This window comes from Fusarium tjaetaba, assembly GCF_013396195.1.
Source record: "Fusarium tjaetaba strain NRRL 66243 chromosome Unknown NRRL66243_c0000011, whole genome shotgun sequence".
NCBI classification, from domain to species: Eukaryota; Fungi; Ascomycota; class Sordariomycetes; order Hypocreales; family Nectriaceae; genus Fusarium; species Fusarium tjaetaba.
This window is the reverse complement of record NW_023501207.1, coordinates 20,125-43,218: the sequence shown is the minus strand read 5'-3', so window position 1 is coordinate 43,218 and position 23,094 is coordinate 20,125. Positions and strand designations below refer to the sequence as shown.

At 49.3% G+C, this 23,094-nt stretch overlaps 8 protein-coding genes across 8 annotated transcripts; 5 read left to right on the top strand and 3 right to left on the bottom strand.

Annotated features, from left to right (window-relative positions):
• Nucleotides 1-78: 78 nt before the first annotated feature.
• On the bottom strand, nt 79-1,050 carry FTJAE_361 (SER3-3-phosphoglycerate dehydrogenase; the record flags this gene model as incomplete). Its single annotated transcript, XM_037349926.1, has 1 exon — nt 79-1,050. The coding sequence occupies one exon, from the start codon at nt 1,048-1,050 to the stop codon at nt 79-81; it is 972 nt and encodes a 323-aa protein (XP_037212479.1).
• A 555-nt stretch (nt 1,051-1,605) lies between these two features.
• FTJAE_360 (STB5-SIN3 binding protein) lies at nt 1,606-5,198 on the top strand (the record flags this gene model as incomplete). The annotated part of the gene is made up of 7 exons (XM_037349915.1): nt 1,606-2,464; nt 3,190-3,274; nt 3,328-4,230; nt 4,280-4,340; nt 4,404-4,426; nt 4,504-5,005; nt 5,133-5,198. 7 exons carry the CDS (start codon nt 1,606-1,608, stop codon nt 5,196-5,198), a joined length of 2,499 nt encoding a protein of 832 aa, XP_037212478.1.
• A 320-nt stretch (nt 5,199-5,518) lies between these two features.
• On the top strand, nt 5,519-7,212 carry FTJAE_359 (tartrate transporter; the record flags this gene model as incomplete). The annotated part of the gene is made up of 5 exons (XM_037349903.1): nt 5,519-5,730; nt 5,778-6,247; nt 6,299-6,564; nt 6,614-6,862; nt 6,922-7,212. The coding sequence occupies 5 exons, from the start codon at nt 5,519-5,521 to the stop codon at nt 7,210-7,212; spliced, it is 1,488 nt and encodes a 495-aa protein (XP_037212477.1).
• A 184-nt stretch (nt 7,213-7,396) lies between these two features.
• FTJAE_358 (ankyrin 1) lies at nt 7,397-13,345 on the bottom strand (the record flags this gene model as incomplete). The annotated part of the gene is made up of 9 exons (XM_037349892.1): nt 7,397-7,594; nt 7,712-11,982; nt 12,038-12,149; nt 12,206-12,439; nt 12,490-12,555; nt 12,621-12,674; nt 12,733-12,997; nt 13,044-13,066; nt 13,109-13,345. 9 exons carry the CDS (start codon nt 13,343-13,345, stop codon nt 7,397-7,399), a joined length of 5,460 nt encoding a protein of 1,819 aa, XP_037212476.1.
• Nucleotides 13,346-13,882: 537 nt separating this feature from the next.
• On the bottom strand, nt 13,883-14,779 carry FTJAE_357 (uncharacterized protein; the record flags this gene model as incomplete). The annotated part of the gene is made up of 1 exon (XM_037349881.1): nt 13,883-14,779. One exon carries the CDS (start codon nt 14,777-14,779, stop codon nt 13,883-13,885), a length of 897 nt encoding a protein of 298 aa, XP_037212475.1.
• A 448-nt stretch (nt 14,780-15,227) lies between these two features.
• Nucleotides 15,228-18,398, top strand: FTJAE_356 (intracellular serine protease; the record flags this gene model as incomplete). Its single annotated transcript, XM_037349870.1, has 5 exons — nt 15,228-16,482; nt 16,545-17,077; nt 17,124-17,660; nt 17,707-18,344; nt 18,392-18,398. 5 exons carry the CDS (start codon nt 15,228-15,230, stop codon nt 18,396-18,398), a joined length of 2,970 nt encoding a protein of 989 aa, XP_037212474.1.
• Nucleotides 18,399-18,796: 398 nt separating this feature from the next.
• On the top strand, nt 18,797-19,756 carry FTJAE_355 (3-hydroxyaspartate ammonia-lyase; the record flags this gene model as incomplete). Its single annotated transcript, XM_037349859.1, has 1 exon — nt 18,797-19,756. One exon carries the CDS (start codon nt 18,797-18,799, stop codon nt 19,754-19,756), a length of 960 nt encoding a protein of 319 aa, XP_037212473.1.
• A 741-nt stretch (nt 19,757-20,497) lies between these two features.
• On the top strand, nt 20,498-22,285 carry FTJAE_354 (glucans biosynthesis glucosyltransferase H; the record flags this gene model as incomplete). The annotated part of the gene is made up of 1 exon (XM_037349848.1): nt 20,498-22,285. One exon carries the CDS (start codon nt 20,498-20,500, stop codon nt 22,283-22,285), a length of 1,788 nt encoding a protein of 595 aa, XP_037212472.1.
• Between the last annotated feature and the right edge of the window lie 809 nt (nt 22,286-23,094).

Sequence of the window (23,094 nt, the reverse complement as noted above, 5' to 3'; positions counted from 1 at the left end):
AATTAAAGATAGTGAACTATGAACTATTCATCGTGTATTTGGTGAAAGATCTATAACTAACAACTAACTTCTGCGATCTCATGGGTTGTTTAGCGCAAACTCCAACAAATATCTCGCCGCCGCCATTCCTGTCTGCATCTGCGTTTCCGCCGTCGCAGCTCCGATATGTGGCGTGCTAACAGCACCAGCCTCCCATAGCGAGTGGTATCTCTCATAACTAGGTGGTTCCTCTTCGTGACAGTCAAGACCAGCACCCCAGATGAGACCTTCAGACAATGCGCGCTTGAGATCTGCCTCATTGACAATACCTCCGCGAGCAGTGTTGATGACAATAGCTGTTCGCTTCATCCTCTTCATCTCAGAGTAACTAATAAGATCTCTTGTTTGTGGGGTAAGGGGCATGTGAACGGTGATGACGTCTGAAGACTCCAGAACCTCTTCAACAGAGCTCGCTCGCTGATGAGGAATATCCGCCCACGCATCAGCGGGGAGGAAGGGATCATAGGCAATGACATCGGCTTCAAAAGCACCTCTGAAGATACTAGCGACGCATTTGCCGATGTTGCCCATTCCGAGAATGCCGATTGTCTTGCGATGCAGAATTAAGCCAGAGCATTTCTCCTTGGGTACAAGAATACCAGAAGACTGCTTGGCGACGATAGATCCAACCTGACGAGCAGAGGCAGTAGCTAGTGTTAAGACAAGCTCAGCGACTGCTCTTGCGTTGACACCAGGAGTGTTGAAGATCTTGATACCACGTGCAGCGCAGGCATCAGCATCGATTTTGTCAATACCGACGCCTTGCTTGCCGATGGCGATCAAGTTGGGACAAGCCTTGACATCCTCTGCAGTCAAGCGAGAGGATCTCATGAGGAGGTAGCGTGCTTCTTGCCTCCACTGGCTGTGCTTGGGGTTGTCTGGTGTGATGGCGTTGAAGTTCTCTTGGCAGTATGCCATAACTTGAGGATGGAATGTGTCCATGACATAGACTGTTGGCTTTCCAGAAGAGAGACTCTCTGGTGGAGTGTCTGTTACAGCGCTTGGTGCCATGGTGAATGAGATGGAGTATTGAGATGCTGGTGTTGTGAGGTGGAGTTTGGTGTTTAGAGAATAAGAGGCTCAAGTCTTGCACTTTTATGCATCTCGCTCGAGGCGAGTCTTACGGGCCTGTGACTCCCGCGGGATTCAACCGGTGAATCATTTCTCTTTCTGTTCCGTTTTACGGCATCCGTTATCCGTTGGCATCATTCCGATGTCAGATGGGCAGTGTCCGATGCCTTTTCGGGGTTGTATGCGGCCCCGCTCCGCACCCCACGATCTTCTCGGCTCCAACAATCGGCTTCGGTCCTAGAATTGGATGGAGGCAATTGATGGGGGAACGAGACCGGACGCGGAGAAGGACTTATCCAATGTTTAACTCTCCAGGTCCAAATATGACTCTTTGTGATCTTGGAGAGTTGTATATTAATATGCTTGAGAAACCACCTTGACCGCTTCTATCCTCATCAATCACCAGCATCTCCAATCCCAAATATCCACTATCACCTACTCGGCTACTCCAATACACCATACCAACCCATTCTATCACCCCAATCTACCCTCACAATGGCTGCACCTATTCCCCACCCCATGCGAGAGAAGCTTCTCCGCGATGAAGTCGCCTACACAATGAGCATCAAGCTCGTCAAGTCCATCGAAATCGCCGGCATGGCCAAGACAGCCGGCTACGATGGCATCCTCGTAGACATGGAGCACTCCTCCTTTGATCTCGAGACAACAAACCAACTCTGCGTCGCCGCTCTCTACGCCGGCATCTCCCCCATCGTCCGCGCCCCCAGCAAAGATCCCTTTTTCGTCTCAAGGATTCTCGACGGCGGCGCTCTCGGCATCATCGTTCCTCACATTCGCTCTGTGCAAGATGCTCAGGATGTCGTCAACGCAGCCAAGTTCCAACCCATTGGTCACCGTTCCTCCACAAATGGTCTTCCGCATCATCAGTTTCGCTCTATTCCCGCCAAGATCTCCAATCCCGTCACTAATGCGGCTACCATGGTCATCCCCATGATTGAGACCCTTGAGGCGCTGGAGCTAGTCGATGAGATTGCCGCCCTTCCAGGCGTTGACTCTCTTCTCATTGGTACAAATGACTTGACTGCCGAGATGGGCATTCCCGGAGATTACGAGAACCCTCGTGTTACTGAAGCTTACGAGCGCACTATTGCTGCGTGTAAGAAGCATGGAAAGTGGCTGGGTGTTGGTGGTCTCCATGCTCGTCTTGATCTAGTGGAGAAGTTTTGCAAGATGGGAGCTCGTTGGGTCATGGCTGCGACTGATGGACCTCTGCTTCTTGGTGCGGCTACTAAGAGAGGTACTGAGATGGCTGCGTTGAATACTTCGGTGATCAAGTCGCAACAGGCGAATGGTCACTCAGTGGAGAAGAAGGCTACTAATGGTGTTATCAACGGTACGACGAATGGGGCTGTGACGAATGGGAATGGCATCACAAATGGGGCCACTAATGGTGTCCCAGTTGCGGCATAAGCAATGAATTCCTATTTTATACGCAAAATAGTTTTTAGATAGTAATTTTCTCATTTTCCAAGGTCCAATTCCAGTGCAATTTCTCCGCAACATGCCCCAGTGACCTTGTGCCTCGGGGGGCAAGAAAACAGCAAACCTTAGTGTGGGGTGCCAAAATAAACTCATCACAATCTATCATAAGCTTGGACTATATTACCTATGTCTCTTTGTCACTTAGGATTATGGTCCTGTGTTTTCTTTCCTCCCCTAGCTTGTCCAGACCAAGTTAGACCACTTAAAATACGGATCACACGTGACTAGGACCAAGTCCGATAAATCCGGGGTCATCTCCATCTTCCCCCTCCGACGACCAAACGCGTCCCTCGGGCTCACTCCGTCTCGTATCTCTCTCCGCCTCCAGATCAATCAAAGAAACATGCAACATGGCAACTGATTGGCGCGAACTATCCCGCGTCTCGCTACCAAGCCCTGCACGGGCCAGTAGCCCCAGTTCGTCACAGTCCCAGCCTCCGCAGAAGAATAGTCTTGCCTGTGAACGGTGCTTCAGGCGGAAGCAGAAGGTGATGCCTGTCCCTATCGTGTACCTTGGGGTTATTACTAATGTGTCTTAGTGCGATAGGTTGCGCCCGGCGTGTACTTCGTGTGCAGATCTTGGCGTTGAGTGCATTGCTAGGTCTCAGCAGTTTGACTTTAATGATGAAAATACTACTCTGACGCATGCGAGAGTCAATGGGTATGTGACGATATCGCGTTCATAGTTTATGTATCACTTACCGATGTTTTTAGTTACGTCGAGTCTCTAAGACGCCGTATTGCTGAACTTGAAGAAAAGATCAAGGCTGCTGAGCAGAAACATGTTCAAGCCAGACATACCTCCTTTGGCACAGTAGATGTCGTCTTGCCCATCAATGGCAAACGCCGACGGTCAAATTATGGATCTGTTTCATCCGAACCTGTGAATGAACAGACCGCTGCCAATGGCGAGGAGCAGTCAAGTGTCCAAGACACCATGAGCGCCATTGGCCTCTTGTCCAACAAGGCCATGGCCGAGTCTCGAACAAACACGGGTGATAAGCCACATAAACTCGCCATCATTGAATCAATATCGGCAGCTCTGGCTGTAGATGGCCGAGACCCTTCCAAGGCATCATCATCGTCGCAACCGGCGTATGTGATGGATGACCAGCTCATTCCCCTCACACGCAACTTAACGCTCAGTCCCTTCCACCGGTTTCTGGACTGGAGCGTCTGGCTCCCTCATATTGACGAGAACCGCTTATATGAGCAATATGAGGCTGTTCTGGAGACGAGTGATCAAGGCATTGATCTAGCTAGAACTGCACTGCCTCGTTTCAACACGTACCTGGCTGTAGCAATAGGCATCAGCATGTCTCCCGATGCTGGTCGCCTATCCTCACTGGCTAGCAATCTCCACACTGCAGCTGTGAAGCTATTACCCTTCATTCTTCACTCTCAAGAGCCTCTCGACACCCTGCACTGCATGCTTCTGCTTGCAGTCTTCTCCATGTTTAGTGCATTAGGTGGATCGACGTGGCACCTCATGGGCTTCATCATGACGAATTGCATAGCTGCAGGCTTGCATAAAACTGCACCGCCAAGGAATACGTCGGATTCTGAAGCCACTTATCGAGTTGAGTGGCTATTCTGGAGCGTGTACCTTTGGGACCGGTATGTTCAGTGCCAGAGTTGGATGCATAGCACTAACCCAATCTTATAGATCTTTGGCCTCGGTTATGGGTAGACCATTCACTATTACTGAGGTCGACATCTCAGTTACAGTAAGATGCCCAATGAGACGATATGAGCGTTACTGATGATAAATGAGGTGCCAGAAATAACAGGAGATGAAACTGCCTCAGGGTCGGTAAGAAATAAGCTCGCTCTGAGCAAGCATCTTATTACCCATGCACAACTTATCTCAGATGTACTTGGAAGTCATAGTTCCAGCCCACTGTTTTCCTACAGTAACCTCTGCTTCTGGCGAGAGTTCCCCCCACAAACCGGAGGAACTACTACCCCAACGGGTCCTCATTTCGATTACCTGGACCAACTAGCATGTCGGGCTCTGATCCTAATGGTCCAACCCAAAGACCCGAGTCTGACAAGCTCCGAAGCCGACGCTGAGAGTGACAGCGAAGTAGAAGCTGATACGATTAGTTGCTGCAAGGCACTCATCGAGAGACTCTATAACAGGTCGGGCAGTGGCACCACGGTATCTTTCCTAGACGCATATGATATCTTGGCAGCTGCTGTGGCGTACATCTGCCTCGTTCAGCGCGCACCACAGCCGAACCAAACTGGCTTGACACAGACATTCGAAGTAGTCAGTAAAGCATCTATACTGCTAACACAGTGCTCATCCAAGTTCTCCGCCTTGAGCATCTTCCAGCAATTCCTCCTAACACTGTCCACCAAGATGATGGAAGGACAGGGCAGTCTACAGGTAAGTTGACTTTCCCCAAAGTAGATATGCTTAAAATATAGTTAACACTCGCAGAATTACCAGGACTTGATACCCCCCGAAATCCCAAGTCATCTACGTCGTATAGTGCAACGCTATTCCTCATCAGGGACAATCAGCAACTCGCTTTGATCACCCAGCCCCCCGGGCCAAGGCCGTCGGTACCGAGTCATGAAGTTTCATTGGCGGGTGGTAGCCGACGGGTTGAGTCCGAACGCTAGCCCCCGCGAACGTCGCACTCTATCTTGGAAGGTTATTCCACAAACGCGGGGATGCGGGGGTGACCGCGGTAGTGAGCTCGGATGGAAGAGCGAAAACACAACAATATCTTGGCATTCTTGGAAGAAGGTATCCAGCTTGGGGGAATGGTTGGGATATATAAAAGTGTATGATACCCGTGGTTTTTGTAATGATCAGCAGCAGTCTCTCGCCCATTCTCCTACCATCTTTGTGTTCTTCTATCTCTTGACTGATTAAGTCTATCACTCTGCCATCATGACGGGCTCCGTGCACTCAAAACCTGGGTCTTTTGACATCAAAAGAGATGTCGAGTACGAGGAGGTCGCTCCTGTGCGAGATGAGATCCTCGAGCGCTATCCGCTCATCAAGGACAAGACTCCCGAGGAGAGAGCTGCCATTGAGAAATCTCTCGTTCGCAAACTCGACTGGAAGTTCCTCCCCATGGTCACAGCCATGCTGCTAATGAAGTCAGTCATTCCATCTCCCTCAAGACTCCTCTTACTAACTGACACAGCTATCTTGATCGAATCAACGTCTCCAACGCTCGACTCGCTGGCATGCAAGAAGATCTCCATATGACAGATACAATCTGGTCTCTCGGCATCTCCATGTTCTACGTGGGCTACATCCTCTCCCAGATTCCCGCCAACGTCATCCTCGCCAAGGGAACCCCTCGAATCCTCCTCCCCGGCTGCATGCTTGTCTGGTCTTGCGTGACCATCTGTATGCCTGCTGTCACTGCAGGATGGGGCTTTTGTCTCTGCCGTTTCCTCATTGGCTTTACTGAAGGGCCATTTGTGCCTGCTGTGTCCCTCATGACTTCTTCCTGGTACACCAAGCACGAGTCACCTATGAGGATGGGTATCTGGCATGCGGGAAATACTATCTCACAGGCGCTTTCGGGTCTTTTGGCTGCTGGTATCTTGACCAACATGGAGGGCCTTGCAAACCTACGAGCTTGGAAATGGTTCTTACTTCTCGAAGGTATTTCTCAAGGTGTCGCAATTTAATTCATATAGCTAACAGTTCGTCCAGGTGCTGTCAGTATCTTAGTGGCTCTCGTGAGCTTCTGGTTCATCCCCAACTTCCCTGACTCGACGGGTACATACTTCATCACCGAAGAAGAGGCAGCTATGGCTCAATATCGTCAGACGGTGTCAGCTGGTGGCATTGCTGAAGATGATGCTGGAGGCTACTGGGATGGTTTCTGGATGTGCATGAAGGAGCCATTTGCCCATCTCTTCGCTGCCATCCACTTCTTCTTGATCATCGCACAGTCTTACAAGGACTTCTTCCCTTCCGTAAGCAACTCCTACTCCTCATCTTCACATGTACTAACAATTATCCAAGATCGTCGCTACCCTCGGATTCTCCGGTACCACTACCTACCTCATTCAGGCTCCTCCACCTATCATCGCCTTCCTTGTGATGATGGGCGTCTCGTGGTCTTCCGGTCGACGACTGGAACACGGATATCACATCATCGTCCCTATCCTTCTTACCTTGATCGGCTGCGCTGTCATGATCACCACCCTCAACGTTGGCGCCCGGTACTTCTGTATGATCCTGCTCGTGGTTGGTCCATTCGTCGGCCTCAACGTGAGTTCTCCCACCCATCTCATTATCCACAAAAAGATGATTCGCTTACTTGTTCTTAGCTCCAAATCTCTTGGGAGACAACTGTTGTACCTCGCCCCCGTACGAAGCGTGCTGCCCTCATTGCCTACGCCAACTGTGTTTCGTCTGTTTCCCACTGGTTTACACCATACTTCTTCCTCCGCAACCAGGAGCCTTACTATCAGACTGGAGGCGGTGCTATCATTACAGGCTGTGGCCTCACTGTGGTTTTCGTTCTCATCACAAAATGGTACGTGGCCAAGAAAAACAAGGCCCTGAAAACCGCGGAGGATGCAGCTGGTGAGCCCGAGGGATGGAGATTTGCTGGCTAGTGGATGGCTAGAAACAACGAGTCGAGATACTAGCAGATACACTCTCGAGCAAGATCTTTAGGAGTATGTAGAGCTATTTGTTAACTGTATTTTCTATCCTCGCGTAAAGTTATTTAGTCTTGGATTGCTATTGGATACAGTTGCAGCTCATCGTTGCCTTACAAGTTACAGCCACTCGTCCGTCCTAAGAACCATTCTTGTCATCTTCCTTCGCTTCTGAGTGGTTAGAACCAGAGTCAGAGGCGGAGTCAGAATCGGTGTTAGAGTATGTGTCAGATGAGCCAGAAGCGGTTGTTGCTGAAACATCATGTTCGCCCTCCTCATACTCTTCCTCGCCTTTTTGTGTAAAGTCGGCATGCGCCGGGTGTAGGATATCAGCGTGCTGATAGCACTTATCACAAAAGCACAACCATTTGCAAGTCTCACAGCCCCAATACAACCCGTAGATGGCCTACAGCTCAAGATTAGCAGACACCGGAGAAGATCACTAAGTACTAACCGATAGACAATAATCACAGCAGGCACCCTCCTGTTGAACTCCCCTCTTGGCCGCAGTCTTGACCTTTTTCTCTGTTTCTTCGGCTGTGTCCTCGTTGGTGTCCTTGTTGATCGGCACGCCACTACCGAGCAACGATATAATGTCTGGCTCGCTTCTGTGATAGTGAGCAATGCTGACCGGAGTCCATGTCTCTTCGCCCTGGTTGACTATCGCATCTGTCTTGGCCCCATGCTCAATCAGAAGCCTCACAACATCAGCACTGAGCGATGGCTCCCCCGCATTTTCTGGCTTGAGGAGTGTTAAGCCATTACGAGGAGCCCAGCAAATAGGTGTCCAACCATCAATATCCGGAACATCGATATCCAACTTGTCCCCCACAAGCGAGATGATCTTCTTCACAACTTGGAGTCTACCTGTCTGGGCAGCCCAGTGTAGCGGCGTACGCCCTAGTTTGTCTTTGGCATATATGTCGCCCCCTCGCTCCAGAATATCCTCGAAGTTGTGCAAGCCATTGCATGCCGCCAGATGTATCGGCATGCGGCCCATGTCGTCCGCGAGATCAACGCTCGCGTGTTCTTGGTCAAGGATAAGCTTGATGACTGAAGGCAGGCTCCCGAAAGCGGCAGAATTAATCGCATACCCCCAGACACCAGCTTTGATTGTAACATCTGCGTGTGCGCTCTCATGTCCCGACAAGAGATAGCGGACCATATTTTCGTGTTCCAGCGCGTCAAACGGACTTTGAGCAAGAAATAACGCTTGTAAAGGCGTACCCAGAAAGTCTTCGGTTGCATTCACGTTTGCGCCGTGCTCAACCAGGAATTTGATGATATCGAATTGACCTGCTCTGCAGGCTTGATGCAGAGGAGAACCGTGATGCGGGGATAGTGAATTAACATTAGCTCCGCGCTTCACGATATATTTCACCTTTTCAAAATCACAGTCTGCGTATACTTGGAGCGGTGTTGGTCTCTCTCCCTCCCCAATCTCAATGTTCGCTCCAGCATTGACCAGCCGCTTGAGGTCATTGATATCAAGATCACTATAGTGAAGGACTCCTATTCCATTGTTTGCTGTCGCGTTTAGGTCGATCGTCGAAGGGAATTCCAATATAGTCGAGAGAGTTTTGCCAAATATCGCAAGGTGAACGATCGACTTTCCCGTCTCTTTGTCTCGTCGACTCATGTCCGCCCCAGCTTCAGCCAGCATTCGAACTATGCCACCATGGCCTTGATGTGCAGCGCACATAAGGGGAGTCCAGCCTTTGACCCAATCATTGAGAGGATCTTCAACTCCCAAGCCATACTCAAGATCAACGGACGCTCCGTATTCCAGAAGGAGCTCCGCAGTCTCCGTGTAACCAAAGCATGCGACGTATGTTAGAGGAGTAAACCCTTCATCGAAGCCAATGTCAGGATTTGCGCCTTTCTCGAGTAATGGGCGAACTAGATCAGGATAGTGAAGCGCGGAGCAGAGAGGTGCCCGGTTGTCTTTAAAGGTCAAGTTCGGATCAGCACCTGCTTCAAGGAGCATCTGGACTGCATTCCCATAATTCACCATTACTGCATATTGTAGCGGTGTCCGCAGCTCATCATTGGCAAGGTTGACATCAACTCCATGGTCTATCAGCATTGTCAAAGCTACATCTCTGTGAATGTACTCGTCGGCTGGTTTGTTTGTGGCTGAGCGTATCAGAGTGGTGAGTGAAGTGTCTCCCTCGAGGTCCTTACAGTTGACGTCCAGTTTGAGCTCTAAAAGTCTGCTCAACATACCGAGACTCGCTTCTGTCAGCTCGGACCCGACGCTTGTGACTAGAAGAGGCTTCTTGAGAGCCTGACTTTGAGGATCAGCACCAGCTTTAAGAAGCATGTCGAGGATATCGATACGGCTGTGAGTAACTGCCCAATGCAGCGGCGTTCCAGACGGTCCAGGAATGTTTGGGTTGGCGCCGTTGTCTAGAAGTAGCCTAATGCATTTCATGAAGCCGTCGTCGGTGGCCGCATGCAAGGGCGTCCATTGATCGCCACTGGTGTGAGAATCTGATATGCCCTTGTTCGGGTCTGCGCCTTTCTCCAACAGGAGTTTCACCGTGTCATGGTTGCCTCCAAGAGCGGCTAGATACAAGGGAGTGAAGTTTGATTCAGACGGACAATCAATATTGACCTGTGACTCCTCCAGAATGGCTTTGACGGTCTCGGTGTGGCCCTCGAGGGCAGCCTTGTGAAGCGGGTTTCTTCCAGATATACTCGTGTACTCCATACTGGCGCCATTCTGCAGCAATACACGAACCGTATTGGTATACCCATGACACGCTGCCTGATATAGAGGTGATGCCTGTATAGATGTCTCGTTTCTCCAGTCAACATCTGGATCTGCGGGACATCCCAGACTGAGTACCCTTTCGGCAAAACCCTCTAGGCCGAGGTTGGCAGCCCGATATATCAAGACAGGCGGCCACTCGAAGTTGTCAGGTATCTTCCCCTTGGCTTCTATCTTGTCTAGCAGAGCATTCATCAGCTCCTCACTGCCAAAAGAGCTCGCCGCCTTGAGAACCTCCCATGTCTCGTCTGGCGAAAAGTCGTATTCGCCAAGAAGATCCTCGACTACTTTTTTCTGTCCTTTGCTTGCGGCTTCGATAAGACCTCGTAACACATCATCACTACCTAGCGGCTCTACCACATTAGGGAGTCCGAGTCCAGCAAATATTGGGAACAGAGACTGGAAGCAAGGAGAGCGTCTAGTTGCAGGATTCGCCAAACACCACTGGGCTTTGGCCAGGGTCTGAACCACGTCCTTCTTCGATGACAGGGCAGATAGGTCTGGAAGAGGAGAGCTGAGAGAGTAGTGGTGTGCCCATGCCTGGATAGCATATGAGGCAAGGTTCGTGCGGTCTGGGAAAGGTGGTGTCTCGAAGGTTGTTGCGTCTGTAACCGCAAAGGTCTCCCTGACGTAGTCCTGAACAGCATCTCTAGATAGGTATTCCAGGCACATGTTTTGTATGAGGTTGTGAGCTTTTCCTTTGACCTTGTTCCACAGATAATCCTTATTTTCGGCATTTTGAGTTGAAGGATCACCATTGACCATGATCTGATGGAAGCATGGGTGCCTAAACCTGACCTCGTTGTGATCCACCTCAAGAATACCAGCAAAGTCATTCTCAACCTTCTTAATAAGCCGGTCGACAGCCATGAAGCTGGGAGAGGCTTTAGTGCATTCCCTTTCCTCTGAGAACGAAATAATAGTGGCAAGTTCCCAAATCGTGAGTGGTCTGACAGCGTATAAGAGCCAGGAGAGAAGACACTCGAGAGAGGTTTGGTCGGGGCACTTCTTGAGCACAGTATGCAGCACAGATTCCATAATCTTATCGCTATCATCTTGTTGACTAAGATCCAACGATCCGAGAACTGTATCAGTCGATATCTCATCTGGCCACTCGTCACGGACTCTCAACTGCTCAAACAGAATGTGGCGTACTGGAGGGTCCAGCTTCTCAGTAAATTGAAGCTCGTCCCGTATCTGCGCATCTCTAAAATTTAGATCTCCTCTTACGCTTATCATCTCTTGGATGTCGCTTTCGAAAGTGTCCACAGCGAGATCTCCCGATTCCAGGGAAGACATATCAATAGGGACGCAAAATGGGCCCGAAAGCTCCTCCATCAGGGCACCTGGCTCATGACTGGTCACAACGATCTTCCAAGGAGTCTCGTCATTGTAATACTTGTCGGTAACGTGGTCCAGGAACCTTTTGCGTGAGCCCTTCGAGCACTCATCAAAGTGATTGATAACAATCATTGTCTGCTCGACTTCTGCTGAGATCCTGAACATCTCAAAGAACTGTATCAGGTCTGTTTCAGTCCAACCTTTCTCATTCTCGATCTGGCTGCACAGTCGATTGATAGCAGGCCCAAGTCTTGGGTGATGGTTGCAGATCTGAGCCAAGAAGGTAGCGATCATGTCCCGAATACTATCAGCACGGACGTCGAATCTGTCGAAAGAGAAGTAGAGGACGTTTGCCCGTCGTTTCACCCTCGTGGCTTCGTCCTCAAGGGTATAGAACACGCTTTCGGCTACATCCCTTACGCGGTAGCTGCCGTGAAGATAGAGTATTTGAGGACAAGGAGTTTTCAGCCAGGATTTATAAGCTGGTAGATCGGCCAATAGGTTGGGCTCAACCTTGTTTCGAAGTGGATAGATTGGAGACGCCAGAGCAAGAAGCTTTCTCTCTTGAGCATATTGACGTGGTCCGATTGACTCTTTCGGCTCCCGAACATCTAATAAGAAGAATTAGTTAAACTCATAAATGATGATCGAATCGTTTGAGCGTACCTGGCTCTATCTTGGCAAGATACTGAGTGAGAGGTGAATAGTCCGTCCCAGCTGGCGCTGTCAATGTTAACTCCAACGGCAAACCCAGCGTCGCACAGTAAGCGTCAAGACCCTATTGCAAGTCAGCTTAGGCTATGCAGGGATTACATCTGATCTCGAACCACTGACCCCACTGCTATTCTCTCCATAAGAGTGCAGATTTATGATCCAACTTCGCAGCGCGATATGGGAAGTTACGAAGAGACCATTCACTTGGACGATGGCTTTAGTAAGTCCTGATATTGATGCTGCCGAAGGTTGTGACTTCCCAGAAGCCTGAGTGTAGTTTTCATACAGAAAACTCGCCAGCCTCGTTTCCAGGTCGGCAGTGTTTCTCTGGCGATGCGGACAGCCGTTGAAGACCTGCAGTGTGTCAGGCCGAGTAAGCTGTGTAATGGATAGGATTCACTCACCAAAACTCGGGCCATCTCTGATATTTCTTGCCAGGAGCTCCTGTCGAGGGAAGCTGTGATGAGAGCCTAAGCTTGGTCAGTCTTAGTTACGCAACTCTCAGCATGCCTTGTCTAAAAGTATCAGAACTTACATCTTTGACGATAGTACCTCCGATATCATGGCTGATGAAGTATATCAGACGTTTCTGTATAGATATCTATGTCAACCTGGACCCCTTATTAGGATGGTCAGCTAACCCTTACCTTCATCTCGGCGGAACGCCTTGACCGTAACCCACCGAGCAATCTCAGTGCAACTCGCTGAATTGCTTCTCGAGATCTATGACCAGAGAAAAGTTCAGAAGAGTCATACTCGAAACGAAATACTCGGCAACTATTTTGAGGACTCTTGGGATTCTCCCAGCCTTCGTCGGCGAATTTCGTGACCCTGGCTGAGCTTCCAGATCCAGCGCTCGGCCCGAAGTCTTTGTCGGTCCAATTGCCGTAGACTCCAGGTATAACAACGAAACTGTAAATCATCAGCGCCAGAGTCCTGCTTCCAATGTGACACTTACTCTATAAGTCGAGCTTCTGTCGCCTGGTCACATGTATCACTGTCTAATGGTGAGTCTTGTCATACAAGGTGCAAGGATTCATCCTTTGTCTCTGTTTCTGTCGGCTTTATATGACCCAGGTTCTGCGCGCCATCTTCAACATTTCCATCACTCTCTTCCTCTTTTTCCTTTGCGTTCTCAGTACTGTCAATTTGCTTGACGTCTTTCTCATCTTGATGCTGCACAGATGGACGTCGAGACGGCGCCTCATCGCCCGAGGACAACCCGGAAGCAGACCCCGACTCAGACCCCGACTCAGACATGTCAGATTTGGCAGTGTTTCTTAGAGAAGTTGACCAAGGTTCCAAGAATGCCTCCTTGACTTTCATCCGCCTTCCACATAGAAAGAATCCTGGTCAGCGAAATCTGTCTTGTCCTGCGGCTCCGTGCTAACCGGAATGTGGAGACTCACCGTAACTATGGTCGACATGGGTAGGGCTTGAATTGATTAACATAGTACTTGGTGTAGGTATATTAGCCGCCGATAGTGCAACGGTACACACAATACAAAGCATTCGTGGTTACGATGGAAGTCAATTCCAAGGATCAGGCGAATAAAATCCCTCACGGCACTCGGGCCCGTGCGTGCATATTTCTACTGCCCTAAACTACTATGATCTGCCGAGGCTTGTCAAGCTGAATTCTCCCCAGCCTTCTTCAGAGGCCTCGGGGGGCAATAAAACACCGAACCTTAACACGGGGTGCCAAAATAAACTTGTTAAAAGTTATCCTAAGTTTAGACTATATTACCTAAGTATTTTTGTCATTTAGGATCGAGGTTCTATGTTTTCTTTCCTCCCCTAGAGAGGCTTATCAAACTCGATCTCCACAAACTCATCCAAGTCTAAAGATCCTAAATTCTCAATATCGTAAGCCTTGCGAAGCTTGTTCGTTGGCGGCAGAGTCGGATCAAACAGGATAGGATCATCACGAGGCGTAGACCCAACCAATCCTGCCACTTCTGTTTTCCAATCCCCGCTAGCAGCGATATTGACTTTGCACTCAAATTCCTCCTCCTCGTCACTTTCCCTGTCAAGCAGAATCGCAAAGCGCATAAATCTCGGTGTGCCCGAAGCTACTAACTTGTTCTCGAAAAGGATCCACTGAGCACCCACTTGCTTGCCGTAGTCATTGCAGAGAAAACCGCCAGATACTCTAGCAGCGTCGTTTCTTGTTTGGCTGACCGTCTTCTCCCATTTTGCCGAGCTCTCGACGCTGACGAACTGACTAGCTCCAGCTGATAGTCCATAGCCGGTGGTTTTGGACTCTTCGGCAGATGTTGCTAACAAAGAGACACTTCCATGGGGTGCCATTTTTGCTACCCGAGGAGCCGCGTTCCCTGGACTGCTGCTCTTGAACTCGAACTTGACTTGAGCTTCACGGATACGCCGGGATTTCTTAGTTGTGTCGAGATGAAGATCATAAACGAGCAAGGTCGCGTTGTTTCCATCATGCGACAAGTAGCCATGGATGATTTCGCGTGAAAAACACTGGACTTGAGTTATTCCTTGCCGCTCAGTAATTGTCGATCGTTGGAAGGGTGCTGCTGGGTCATTGCGCGTATGGAACTCGTTGTTCTTTCCTGCGGATATGTTGAGACCGATGCTGACCGATGTTGCCTCTAACTGGGCATCTGCCTCGAGGAACTCGGTGTTCTCATCGCTGTTATCGTCGTGGTCTCTGTCACTATCGTTCATATTCGTACAAGGCCGTCATCTGATGCTTGATAAACCTCGGCAGAGTGGGTTCCGTTCTGTGTTTTATGCCCATTTTTGACAGTGAGTCTCGTGGCCAGTAAATCTTCAAACTCTATTCTCGATACTAGCCGCATATGCTGACCGCATTGCCAGGTCCAAAGATCTTTTGCTACAACTATCCCTACAGGGCTGTACAATCCCTGACAGTTTAGATGGGACCCGATATGACGTGGCCCCTGCAAGGCGGAACCTAGAGGCCCTATCGCAAGCACCAGATTCAACCCTGGAGACTAGGGTGGGGTGTCGATTTCAGAGTCCATGGATTCTGCCTGAGTCAAAGCGTGACATACCGAGGATCGAATTATCTGCCTGCTTGGTATCGTCTATGACGGTAGGAAAAGGCCTGAGCAGTACTCTGGTCCTATGAACAATAAGCAGGATATCCAAGATGTCTTCAGCCCGGAAAATGAGCACGGCAATCCAGTGTTACAAACCCCACGATGCAGAGCCAGGTTATGACCTTGTCGAAGTTGAAGCAGACGTAGCGTCCAAAGCTGGTGATGTCTCTAGCGACGGCAGTGACAGTGAGGATGAAGATGGAGATGAGGAGGGGGAGAAAGTCACAGTGAAGGACATGCTCGCTCAAGTCCTCAAAGATATTCGCAATGGAGAACTCGACCTCACCAACAGCAAGAAACTCGCCGACTTTACCACTCATCGGGGACCAGATCTCGCCCGCAAGACTGGAGACAACGACCAGCCGACGGCTCTCCACATCATAGCCAAGGAAGACAAAAAGTCTCTTCCTAATCTAGATGAGAAGATGGAGCCACTCATCACATTTCTCTGTCAGCAGAAAGGTTACCTCGAGATCAAAGACCGGTCAGAGCGCACATCACTGTTCCTCGCAATCGAGCAGCGAAAGAAGTCACTGGTGCAGTGGATGTGCGAGGCTCATCCTGACATAAGCAGCATCATCTCCATCGTAGGAAGCAAGGGCATGAACTGTCTTCACATAGGCATTCACAAGAGGATCAAGTTCCTTGATCTGCTTATAGATAAAGCAAACCCTGAGGATCTGGCAGCAAAAGACGACAAGGGAAATACGCCACTTCATCTTGCTGTTGACTATGAGAACTGCAAGAGAGACCAGCTACAGTATATCAGGATGATGCTGGACAAGGGCGATCGGGCGATATTTAACAGCACGAACGGCGACTTCAATAAGGCGAATCTCTCTCCTTATAGATGCCACAAGGAAAGTGTCAAAAAGGGTCGTAAGAAGCAAGCAGACGAAGCAGAGAAGCCTGGCAAAGAGGCAGGATCTGTTCCAAATCGAGGCATCTCGTCGTCTGTACCGTCTATCTTAGCGCCTGACAGCTCCATGGGACCCGAGGTGCGAGATAGCGTACAAGTCGATCACCGAGGCAAGTATGGGGGCAGCATCACTATCCAGTCTTCTGTGCCCATCGTCTCACCAGCTCCAAGTGTTGTTTTAGATGCTGGAGATGGCAGCAAGAAGAAAGCAACTGGCGACTCTGGTAGGACCAAGCCCAAGAAGGGCAAAAAGAGTGGCAGCAAGTCAGATCCAGTGGATGAGACCATTGTGAAAGGAGTTGAACGATTGCTCAAGCTGCACTATTTGAGATCCCGGGACTGTACTGATGCCATGGAGATCTTGTATGGAAAGAATACCCCCTCAGGTAAGTTTAACCTTTCGTCTGAATACGGCTTTTGGATCGAATTATCCTTTGACATATTGTAGACAAGGAGCTTAGCTTTGACCTTTCTGGCATGGTGCATCCGGATGAAAGTCTCACTCAAAAGGCACTCGCTAATCTTCTACGCAACATAAATTTTGAGGACACTCTCCAATACGTTTGGATCCCCAGAATCACCGTCGAGGAACCTCAGCCAAGTAAGTCGAGGACCTTGGCGCGCAAACAAGTCGAGCCCGTACCCGATGGGGCTGGGAGGTCAGACTTGGGGCACATCTTCAACCAGCTCCGCAGCAAGGGCGTCGAGACTGTCCTACGTGTCTTTGTTCATGACTCTGATCCTGACTCCCCATCGCACAGTGACGAGGCCATTGAGAAGGCGCTCCAAGGTCTTGGCGTTGAGGTTTGGGACTGGAATAAGACAGACTTGTGCACCGAAGTCATCCTCACCGCGGCACCCCAGGCACGAGAGGTCCATCTCTATTGGAGCGGTAATAATGCTGTACTCAGAGGCTGGAGCGAGGCCGGAGGGTTGGCAAGGCTACCCGAACTGGGGCTCGTCAAACTTCATATCCAGCAGGTGAGTCTTGCATAGTTATCAACATGTGGACATATACTAACAACAGAAGGGCCTTGAGTCATCCGCCCGAACTGAACACAACGTCAGCGAGTTCCAGGCCAGGATGAAGAAGCTCTGTCCCAATATCGAAGTCGAATTGGAGTGGCCAAACACGCACCGAAGACGGACTGACAAGACTCCCGCTCGTGCTGAAGAGGTCCCAGAGCACACTACCAAGCACGAGTGGATCCAGTGCATGACAGACTTCAGAAAGCTGATCTTTGAAGCCGAGGCAAATTATTCCATGGCCCCTGGAACGAAGGTCAGCGAGATGATCGAACCAATCCAGATTGCGATCATCGATGATGGAGTTGACATGAAGGATCTTGATTACCATTTTACAGGTGGCAGAAGCTTTTGCGTGCGCTCTGAACATCGAGGTCTTCTCGATCCATATTACATGTCTCGAACTGGTCACGGAACTATCATGGCGAAGAATATCCACCTCATGTGTCCGCATGCATCTCTCTTCATACTAAGACTGGAGGATACTCCTTCTGAAGATGGGACCAAAATGAACATCACCGCTCGAAGTGCCGCAAAGGTATATAACCCATCACATAACAGGTAACAATAACTAACGTCAGTAGGCCATCCGCGCAGCAATAGTCCAAGGGGTCCAGATCATTTCCATGTCATGGACCATTGATCCACCCAAAGACGACAGAGAACGACAAGACCTCGAAAACGCCGTCGTCGAGGCCGCCAACGCCAACATTCTCATGTTCTGCTCAGCAAGAGACAAAGGAGCTCACAACGCCCCAACATACCCGTCCAAAGCAACTACCAAGATCTTCACCATCGGCGCCGCAAACTCCTCAGGCGCAAGTGTAGACTACGTCGGCAACGCCTCTGAGCTCAGCTACACCTTTCCCGGCGACAAAGTCGAAGTCGACAGCGGTCCAAACAGAAGAACTCCCCCGGAGATTGTGGACGGGTCATCTGTGGCGACTGCACTAGCAGCTGGACTCGCAGCCTTGATTCTGTATTGTATCCAGGTTAGGATATTCCTGGCCAAGGATTCTGAGAAGCAGAAAGCTAGGGAGGGTTATAGAAAGGTGAAACAGCATGACTGGATGGTAAAGGCGTTTGACGCTATTGAGACGACAAAGGAGAGTAATCACAAGTTTCTCAAGGTCTGGGAGATGTTTGGGAAATGTGTTGAGCAGAAAGATCAAAAACCTCACGGAGAATGGCTTCAGTTGGTGGCTGACGTTGGAACGAGGTTGTGTGTTAAGATTTACTAAGTTCATCACATTGACTCACAAAATCCAGTACATGATATCCCAATGAAATCAATCTGCTCCGCCCTCTCGCCTTTAAGTGGTTCTAACGCTTAATTATCCCGATTAGGCAGGTCTAAATACTGCGGCTCTCATGCCGATCCCCTCATACTAGCCCGAAATTGGACCAGGTTTTCTTCATTAGGTTGGAAGACACAGCTCAAAGTCATCAATGCCGTATGACTCAATGCCAAGTATAGTTTAGCTTAGTTTCATGTTGACATGTGCCATGCGCGCCTTAGTGAAGACATCCAAGTGCTTTAAATGATTGGTCAGCAGCCATACGATCGAGACCTGTAAACACTCCATCCTCAATTACTTATCACCTCAGACGCCTTCATCACAGTATTCTTCCCCTTTGAATCCTTTCTCTTCTTTATAGCCAACCTTTTTCGAAATGCCGACCTATCAAGAAATTGCAGCTGCATCAGTGCAGTCGCGAAACCGCATTCGTCATCATATCTACCAAACACCTCTCATCCCTGCCAAGAAGGTCGGCCGCGATCTCAAGGCAAATGTGCTCTTCAAAGCCGAAAACTTTCAGCTCACAGGATCTTTCAAAGTCCGAGGTGCCATGTCCAGACTGTCAGCAGCAGGGCAAGGTCGATTAATCACTGCCTCATCCGGTAATCACGGTATCGGCTGCGCTTTAGCATCGCGGACTTTATCTAGGGACCTGACTGTTGTCCTTCCTGAGATTGTCGTCCCTGCAAAGTTCAGTGCGATCAAGTCATATGGCGTCGATGTGATTCTTCACGGCACTGAGAATGGTCTCGCCGAGCAGCATGCCCAGAAGCTTGCGGCCTCGGGTGATTATACTTACGTATCGCCATACAACAATCCTGATATCATTGCTGGCCAGGGTACCATTGGCCTTGAACTACTTGAGCAGTGCGATCATATCGATAACATTTTTATCTCGATGGGTGGTGGTGGTCTTATCAGTGGCATCGGATCCGTCCTCAAAGCAAACAACCCACGCATCAAAGTCTACGGTGTTTCAGCGATCAACTCGAAAGCTCTAGCTGCGTCGATGGCTGCAGGTCATGTCGTTGAAACAGAGCATCTTCCCACTTTGGCCGATGCTGTTGCCGGTGGCATGGATGAGGACAGTATAACACTTGGACTGGCAAATGCAGTCGTTGATGACCTCGTTGACTGTGATGAAGACGAGATTAAGGAGGCGTTGAAGGAGCTTGCTTGGTCTGAGAGCATGATTGTTGAAGGTTCTGCAGCCTTGGCTCTTGCTGGCTTCAACAAGGTCGCTTCAAAGCTAGCCGGGCAAACCAGTGTCATACTTCTCTGCGGGTCGAATTATGATCAAGCCACGATTAGTAAGATAATCTCTTCACCATAAACAATATCCCACTTTTATCTCAGCCTGTTATTTGAGTTTTCGTCTTCCGTTGATGTTCTCTTGAGACTATTGGATGATCAGTAAAACGAGTAAATATATAGATACGTAAGTGTCTCCTGACATTTCTCTCCTTGGTCAAGATCATCCTGGCCGAGACATCTTAATATAACTTTCTATTAGGATTAAACTCCTATAATTAATAAGACTTAGCTTGGTTATCTTCTTATAGTAAGTTTAAAGCTCGTAAGTGTAAATAGCCCTGTATCAAAGCAGTTAAACGCGCAAGGCAGCAGGAAACCATTGGATGACAGAGAGAGCTAGACTGAATAAGGAAATTTAGATGGGAGCAGTAGTCCTATCTGGCCTGTAACAAGGGTGGTGTGGGACAAGTACGTCGGCAATCCTTGAGAAACCCTCTGGTTGGCGACCTATACGCAGGTAAGCAAGGTTTATTTTATCAAGGCAACTTCAAACTTTATTTACTCCTCTGTAAACCTAGTCGTAATTGGAGTGGATAGAGAAAGTCCAGTATCTCAATCGTATAGGAGCCCCCTTTGAGATCGTTAGACAATTATTTAAGGCACGCCGGCAGGCGCCCTGGCACAAGCAAGTCAGCTATTAATACTATGATACTGAAAAGGACACCATTTACCCTCTATCTTAGACCAACCGATGATATTGCCTGACCACGTGGACACAGCGCCTAAAATCAAGAGCCCTTCAGTCTAAGAAACATAAAATATGAGCACCTTCTCCCCTGTCAAGGTCACCGGCATGCCCGGCTATCAGCGCCATTGGCTAATCATGGCCCTCTTCTTTGGTACCTCATCTCTGGTCCAATGGAGCAACTACACCATGTTCAAACAGGATGGCATTACCTTCCTTGAGGGCACCATCTTATTCTGCACCTTCATTTGCACTTTTCAGCCCATTGTCGGTTCTTGGAGTGCCGTCATCGGCCTGTTGGTGATGGGTTTTGGCAATGCAGAGAATTCCGTCTATCCTTACTTTGACGCCAAAGGACCCCTCCCAGAGCTCATGTCTAAAACAGCCCTCGTTATCTTCATGCGCAATGAGGACCCAAGCTCAATATTCAATCGCGTCCTCGAGATGCACAAGAGCTTATCTCAGATACGACGCCTTCAACACTTCAGGTTCGTCTTGTTGAGTGATACGACCCTTCCGGAGGTGATGTGCATGGAAGAAGAAGGCTTCGCGCGCCTCAAAGACAATATCGGCGGCACAGGCACTTATCAAATCCCCTTTTACCGCCGCCGCAGTAACAACATTGGCTACAAGGGTGGGAACATGTATGACTACGCCGAGAATCACAGCAAAGCCGACGATTTCTTTGTCCCACTCGATTCGGATAGCGTCATGTCTGGAGACGTGCTGGTTCGTATAGTATCCAGCATGGAGAAGTGCCCTCAGATCGGCATACTCCAGACTGCGTTGACTGGCACGCCAGCAGTGAGTGCTTTTGCACGTCTCATGCAATTCGGCAACCGCTATTATCTCCCCGTCAACTGCCTCGGTCTCAGCTGGTGGTCCAACGACTGTGCGCTTTTCTGGGGTCATAACGCAATCATTCGCACCGCCGCTTTCCGGGACCATTGCAAGCTGCCGGTCCTCTCCGGAGACCCGCCCCGTGGAGGTCATATTATGAGCCACGATATCGTGGAGGCCATGTTCATGCAACGCGCTGGCTACGAGTGCCGACTACTGCCTATTCCAACCGAGAGCTACGAAGCTTTTCCGCCGACTTTGATTGAAGCCATGAATAGGCATAATCGATGGTCTCAGGGAGACATGCAGTATATCTTCCTACTCAAGGAGCCAGGGCTCAGTCTCATTAATCGCTTCCAGGTGTGTCGGATTCTTGCCAAGTGTCTGAGCCCAATGGCTTGGTTTATCATGACTTTAGCTTTCAATATCAGATTGCGAGGAAGAAGCCCTGGTACATCCGGAGTTGGCGTCACTGTTTTCTCGCAATGGCTCTTTTTTAAACTCTTGCCCAAGACTGCCGCTCTCCTCACTGTTGTTGCCAATCCATCCGAAATCAGGCGTTATGGTGGCATCTCCCGCTTTGTGACCTCCGTCGTCCTAGAGTATGCCATCACGTCAATTATCTCAACAGCGGTTACCATCAGCACGACCTGGTTTCTCTGTGGCTTGCTTCGGGGCATATCTATCAAATGGGACGCCCAAAATCGCGATCGCCTTGGCCTTAGCTGGCGTCATACTTTTCAAGTCTTTTGGATAGAGAACCTAATCGGCCTCGGAGTTATCTGGCTTATGGTCACCCAAGATACATCACATAGGCTTCTTTCCTTGACTATCAGCCTCTTTTTCCTCGTTCCAATTACAGTTCTTACTGCGTCGCCGCGTCTGAGTTATCTTATTACCCGCCTGCGCCTATTCACAACCCCCGATGAGAATCCAGTATCGCCAGTGCTGTCCCGACTAGTAGCACCAGGAATCGCTACTAAATATATAGATAAAGGAAAGATAATAGGGAAAGCTATATAATATTTTAATGCTCTAGGCATGTTGAGTTACAGATATACATTCCAAGCTAGCCCTATTTTAATGCGTCGTTTGAAAAGCCTAACTGGCTCTATAAATATTCAATATATATTAATTCAGCTCGTTCTTCTAAGGTCGCTAAGTGAGTCCTGGAATCACGTCCTCCCCTTTGAGCTCATCCTGAAGAATGGCAAAGAACTGCGAAGTACTATATTCTTTAATAGAGACTTATAGAACGATAAGGTCAGCGACTTACTATTGATAAAAGTATTATGGAACGCGGTTGGGCCTTTTAGACGTAATTCCTAGCACTATGTGTGCTTTACTTTCAGAGTGGCAACTGACTTGGGAATGCAATAGAGGAGGCGCACTCTAAGCTTTTCCCACTGGTGGCTACTCCGTATTGAGGATAACTATAAAAAGAATGTATATTAGCATATGATCAGACCGATGAATACATTGAGTTCAGAGGAGTTTTGCAGTCGCTTAGCCTGATCTGATAGCTGCGCTGTCTGTGTCGGCTGCGTCGACTTGTAATGCAGAACATGCAACTAAAGCGCTTCACTAAAACTGACCCTGTGGCGCGCACAGTAGAGGCCACATAAGACAGAGTTAATAGAGCCATGATTCCATTACAGATTGGGGGGAGTGGAGCTCCTTTTATACATAGAGCCTCTGATCCTTGCCAGGAAGCTAGACTGGTCAGGGCTACCCATCTCCTAGTAAAACCTTTTCCTTTTATCAGTATTTATCAATAGATAAACAGATAGATGCCTAGACTAGCCAGGGTGCCTAAGACTCCGCTAACCCTA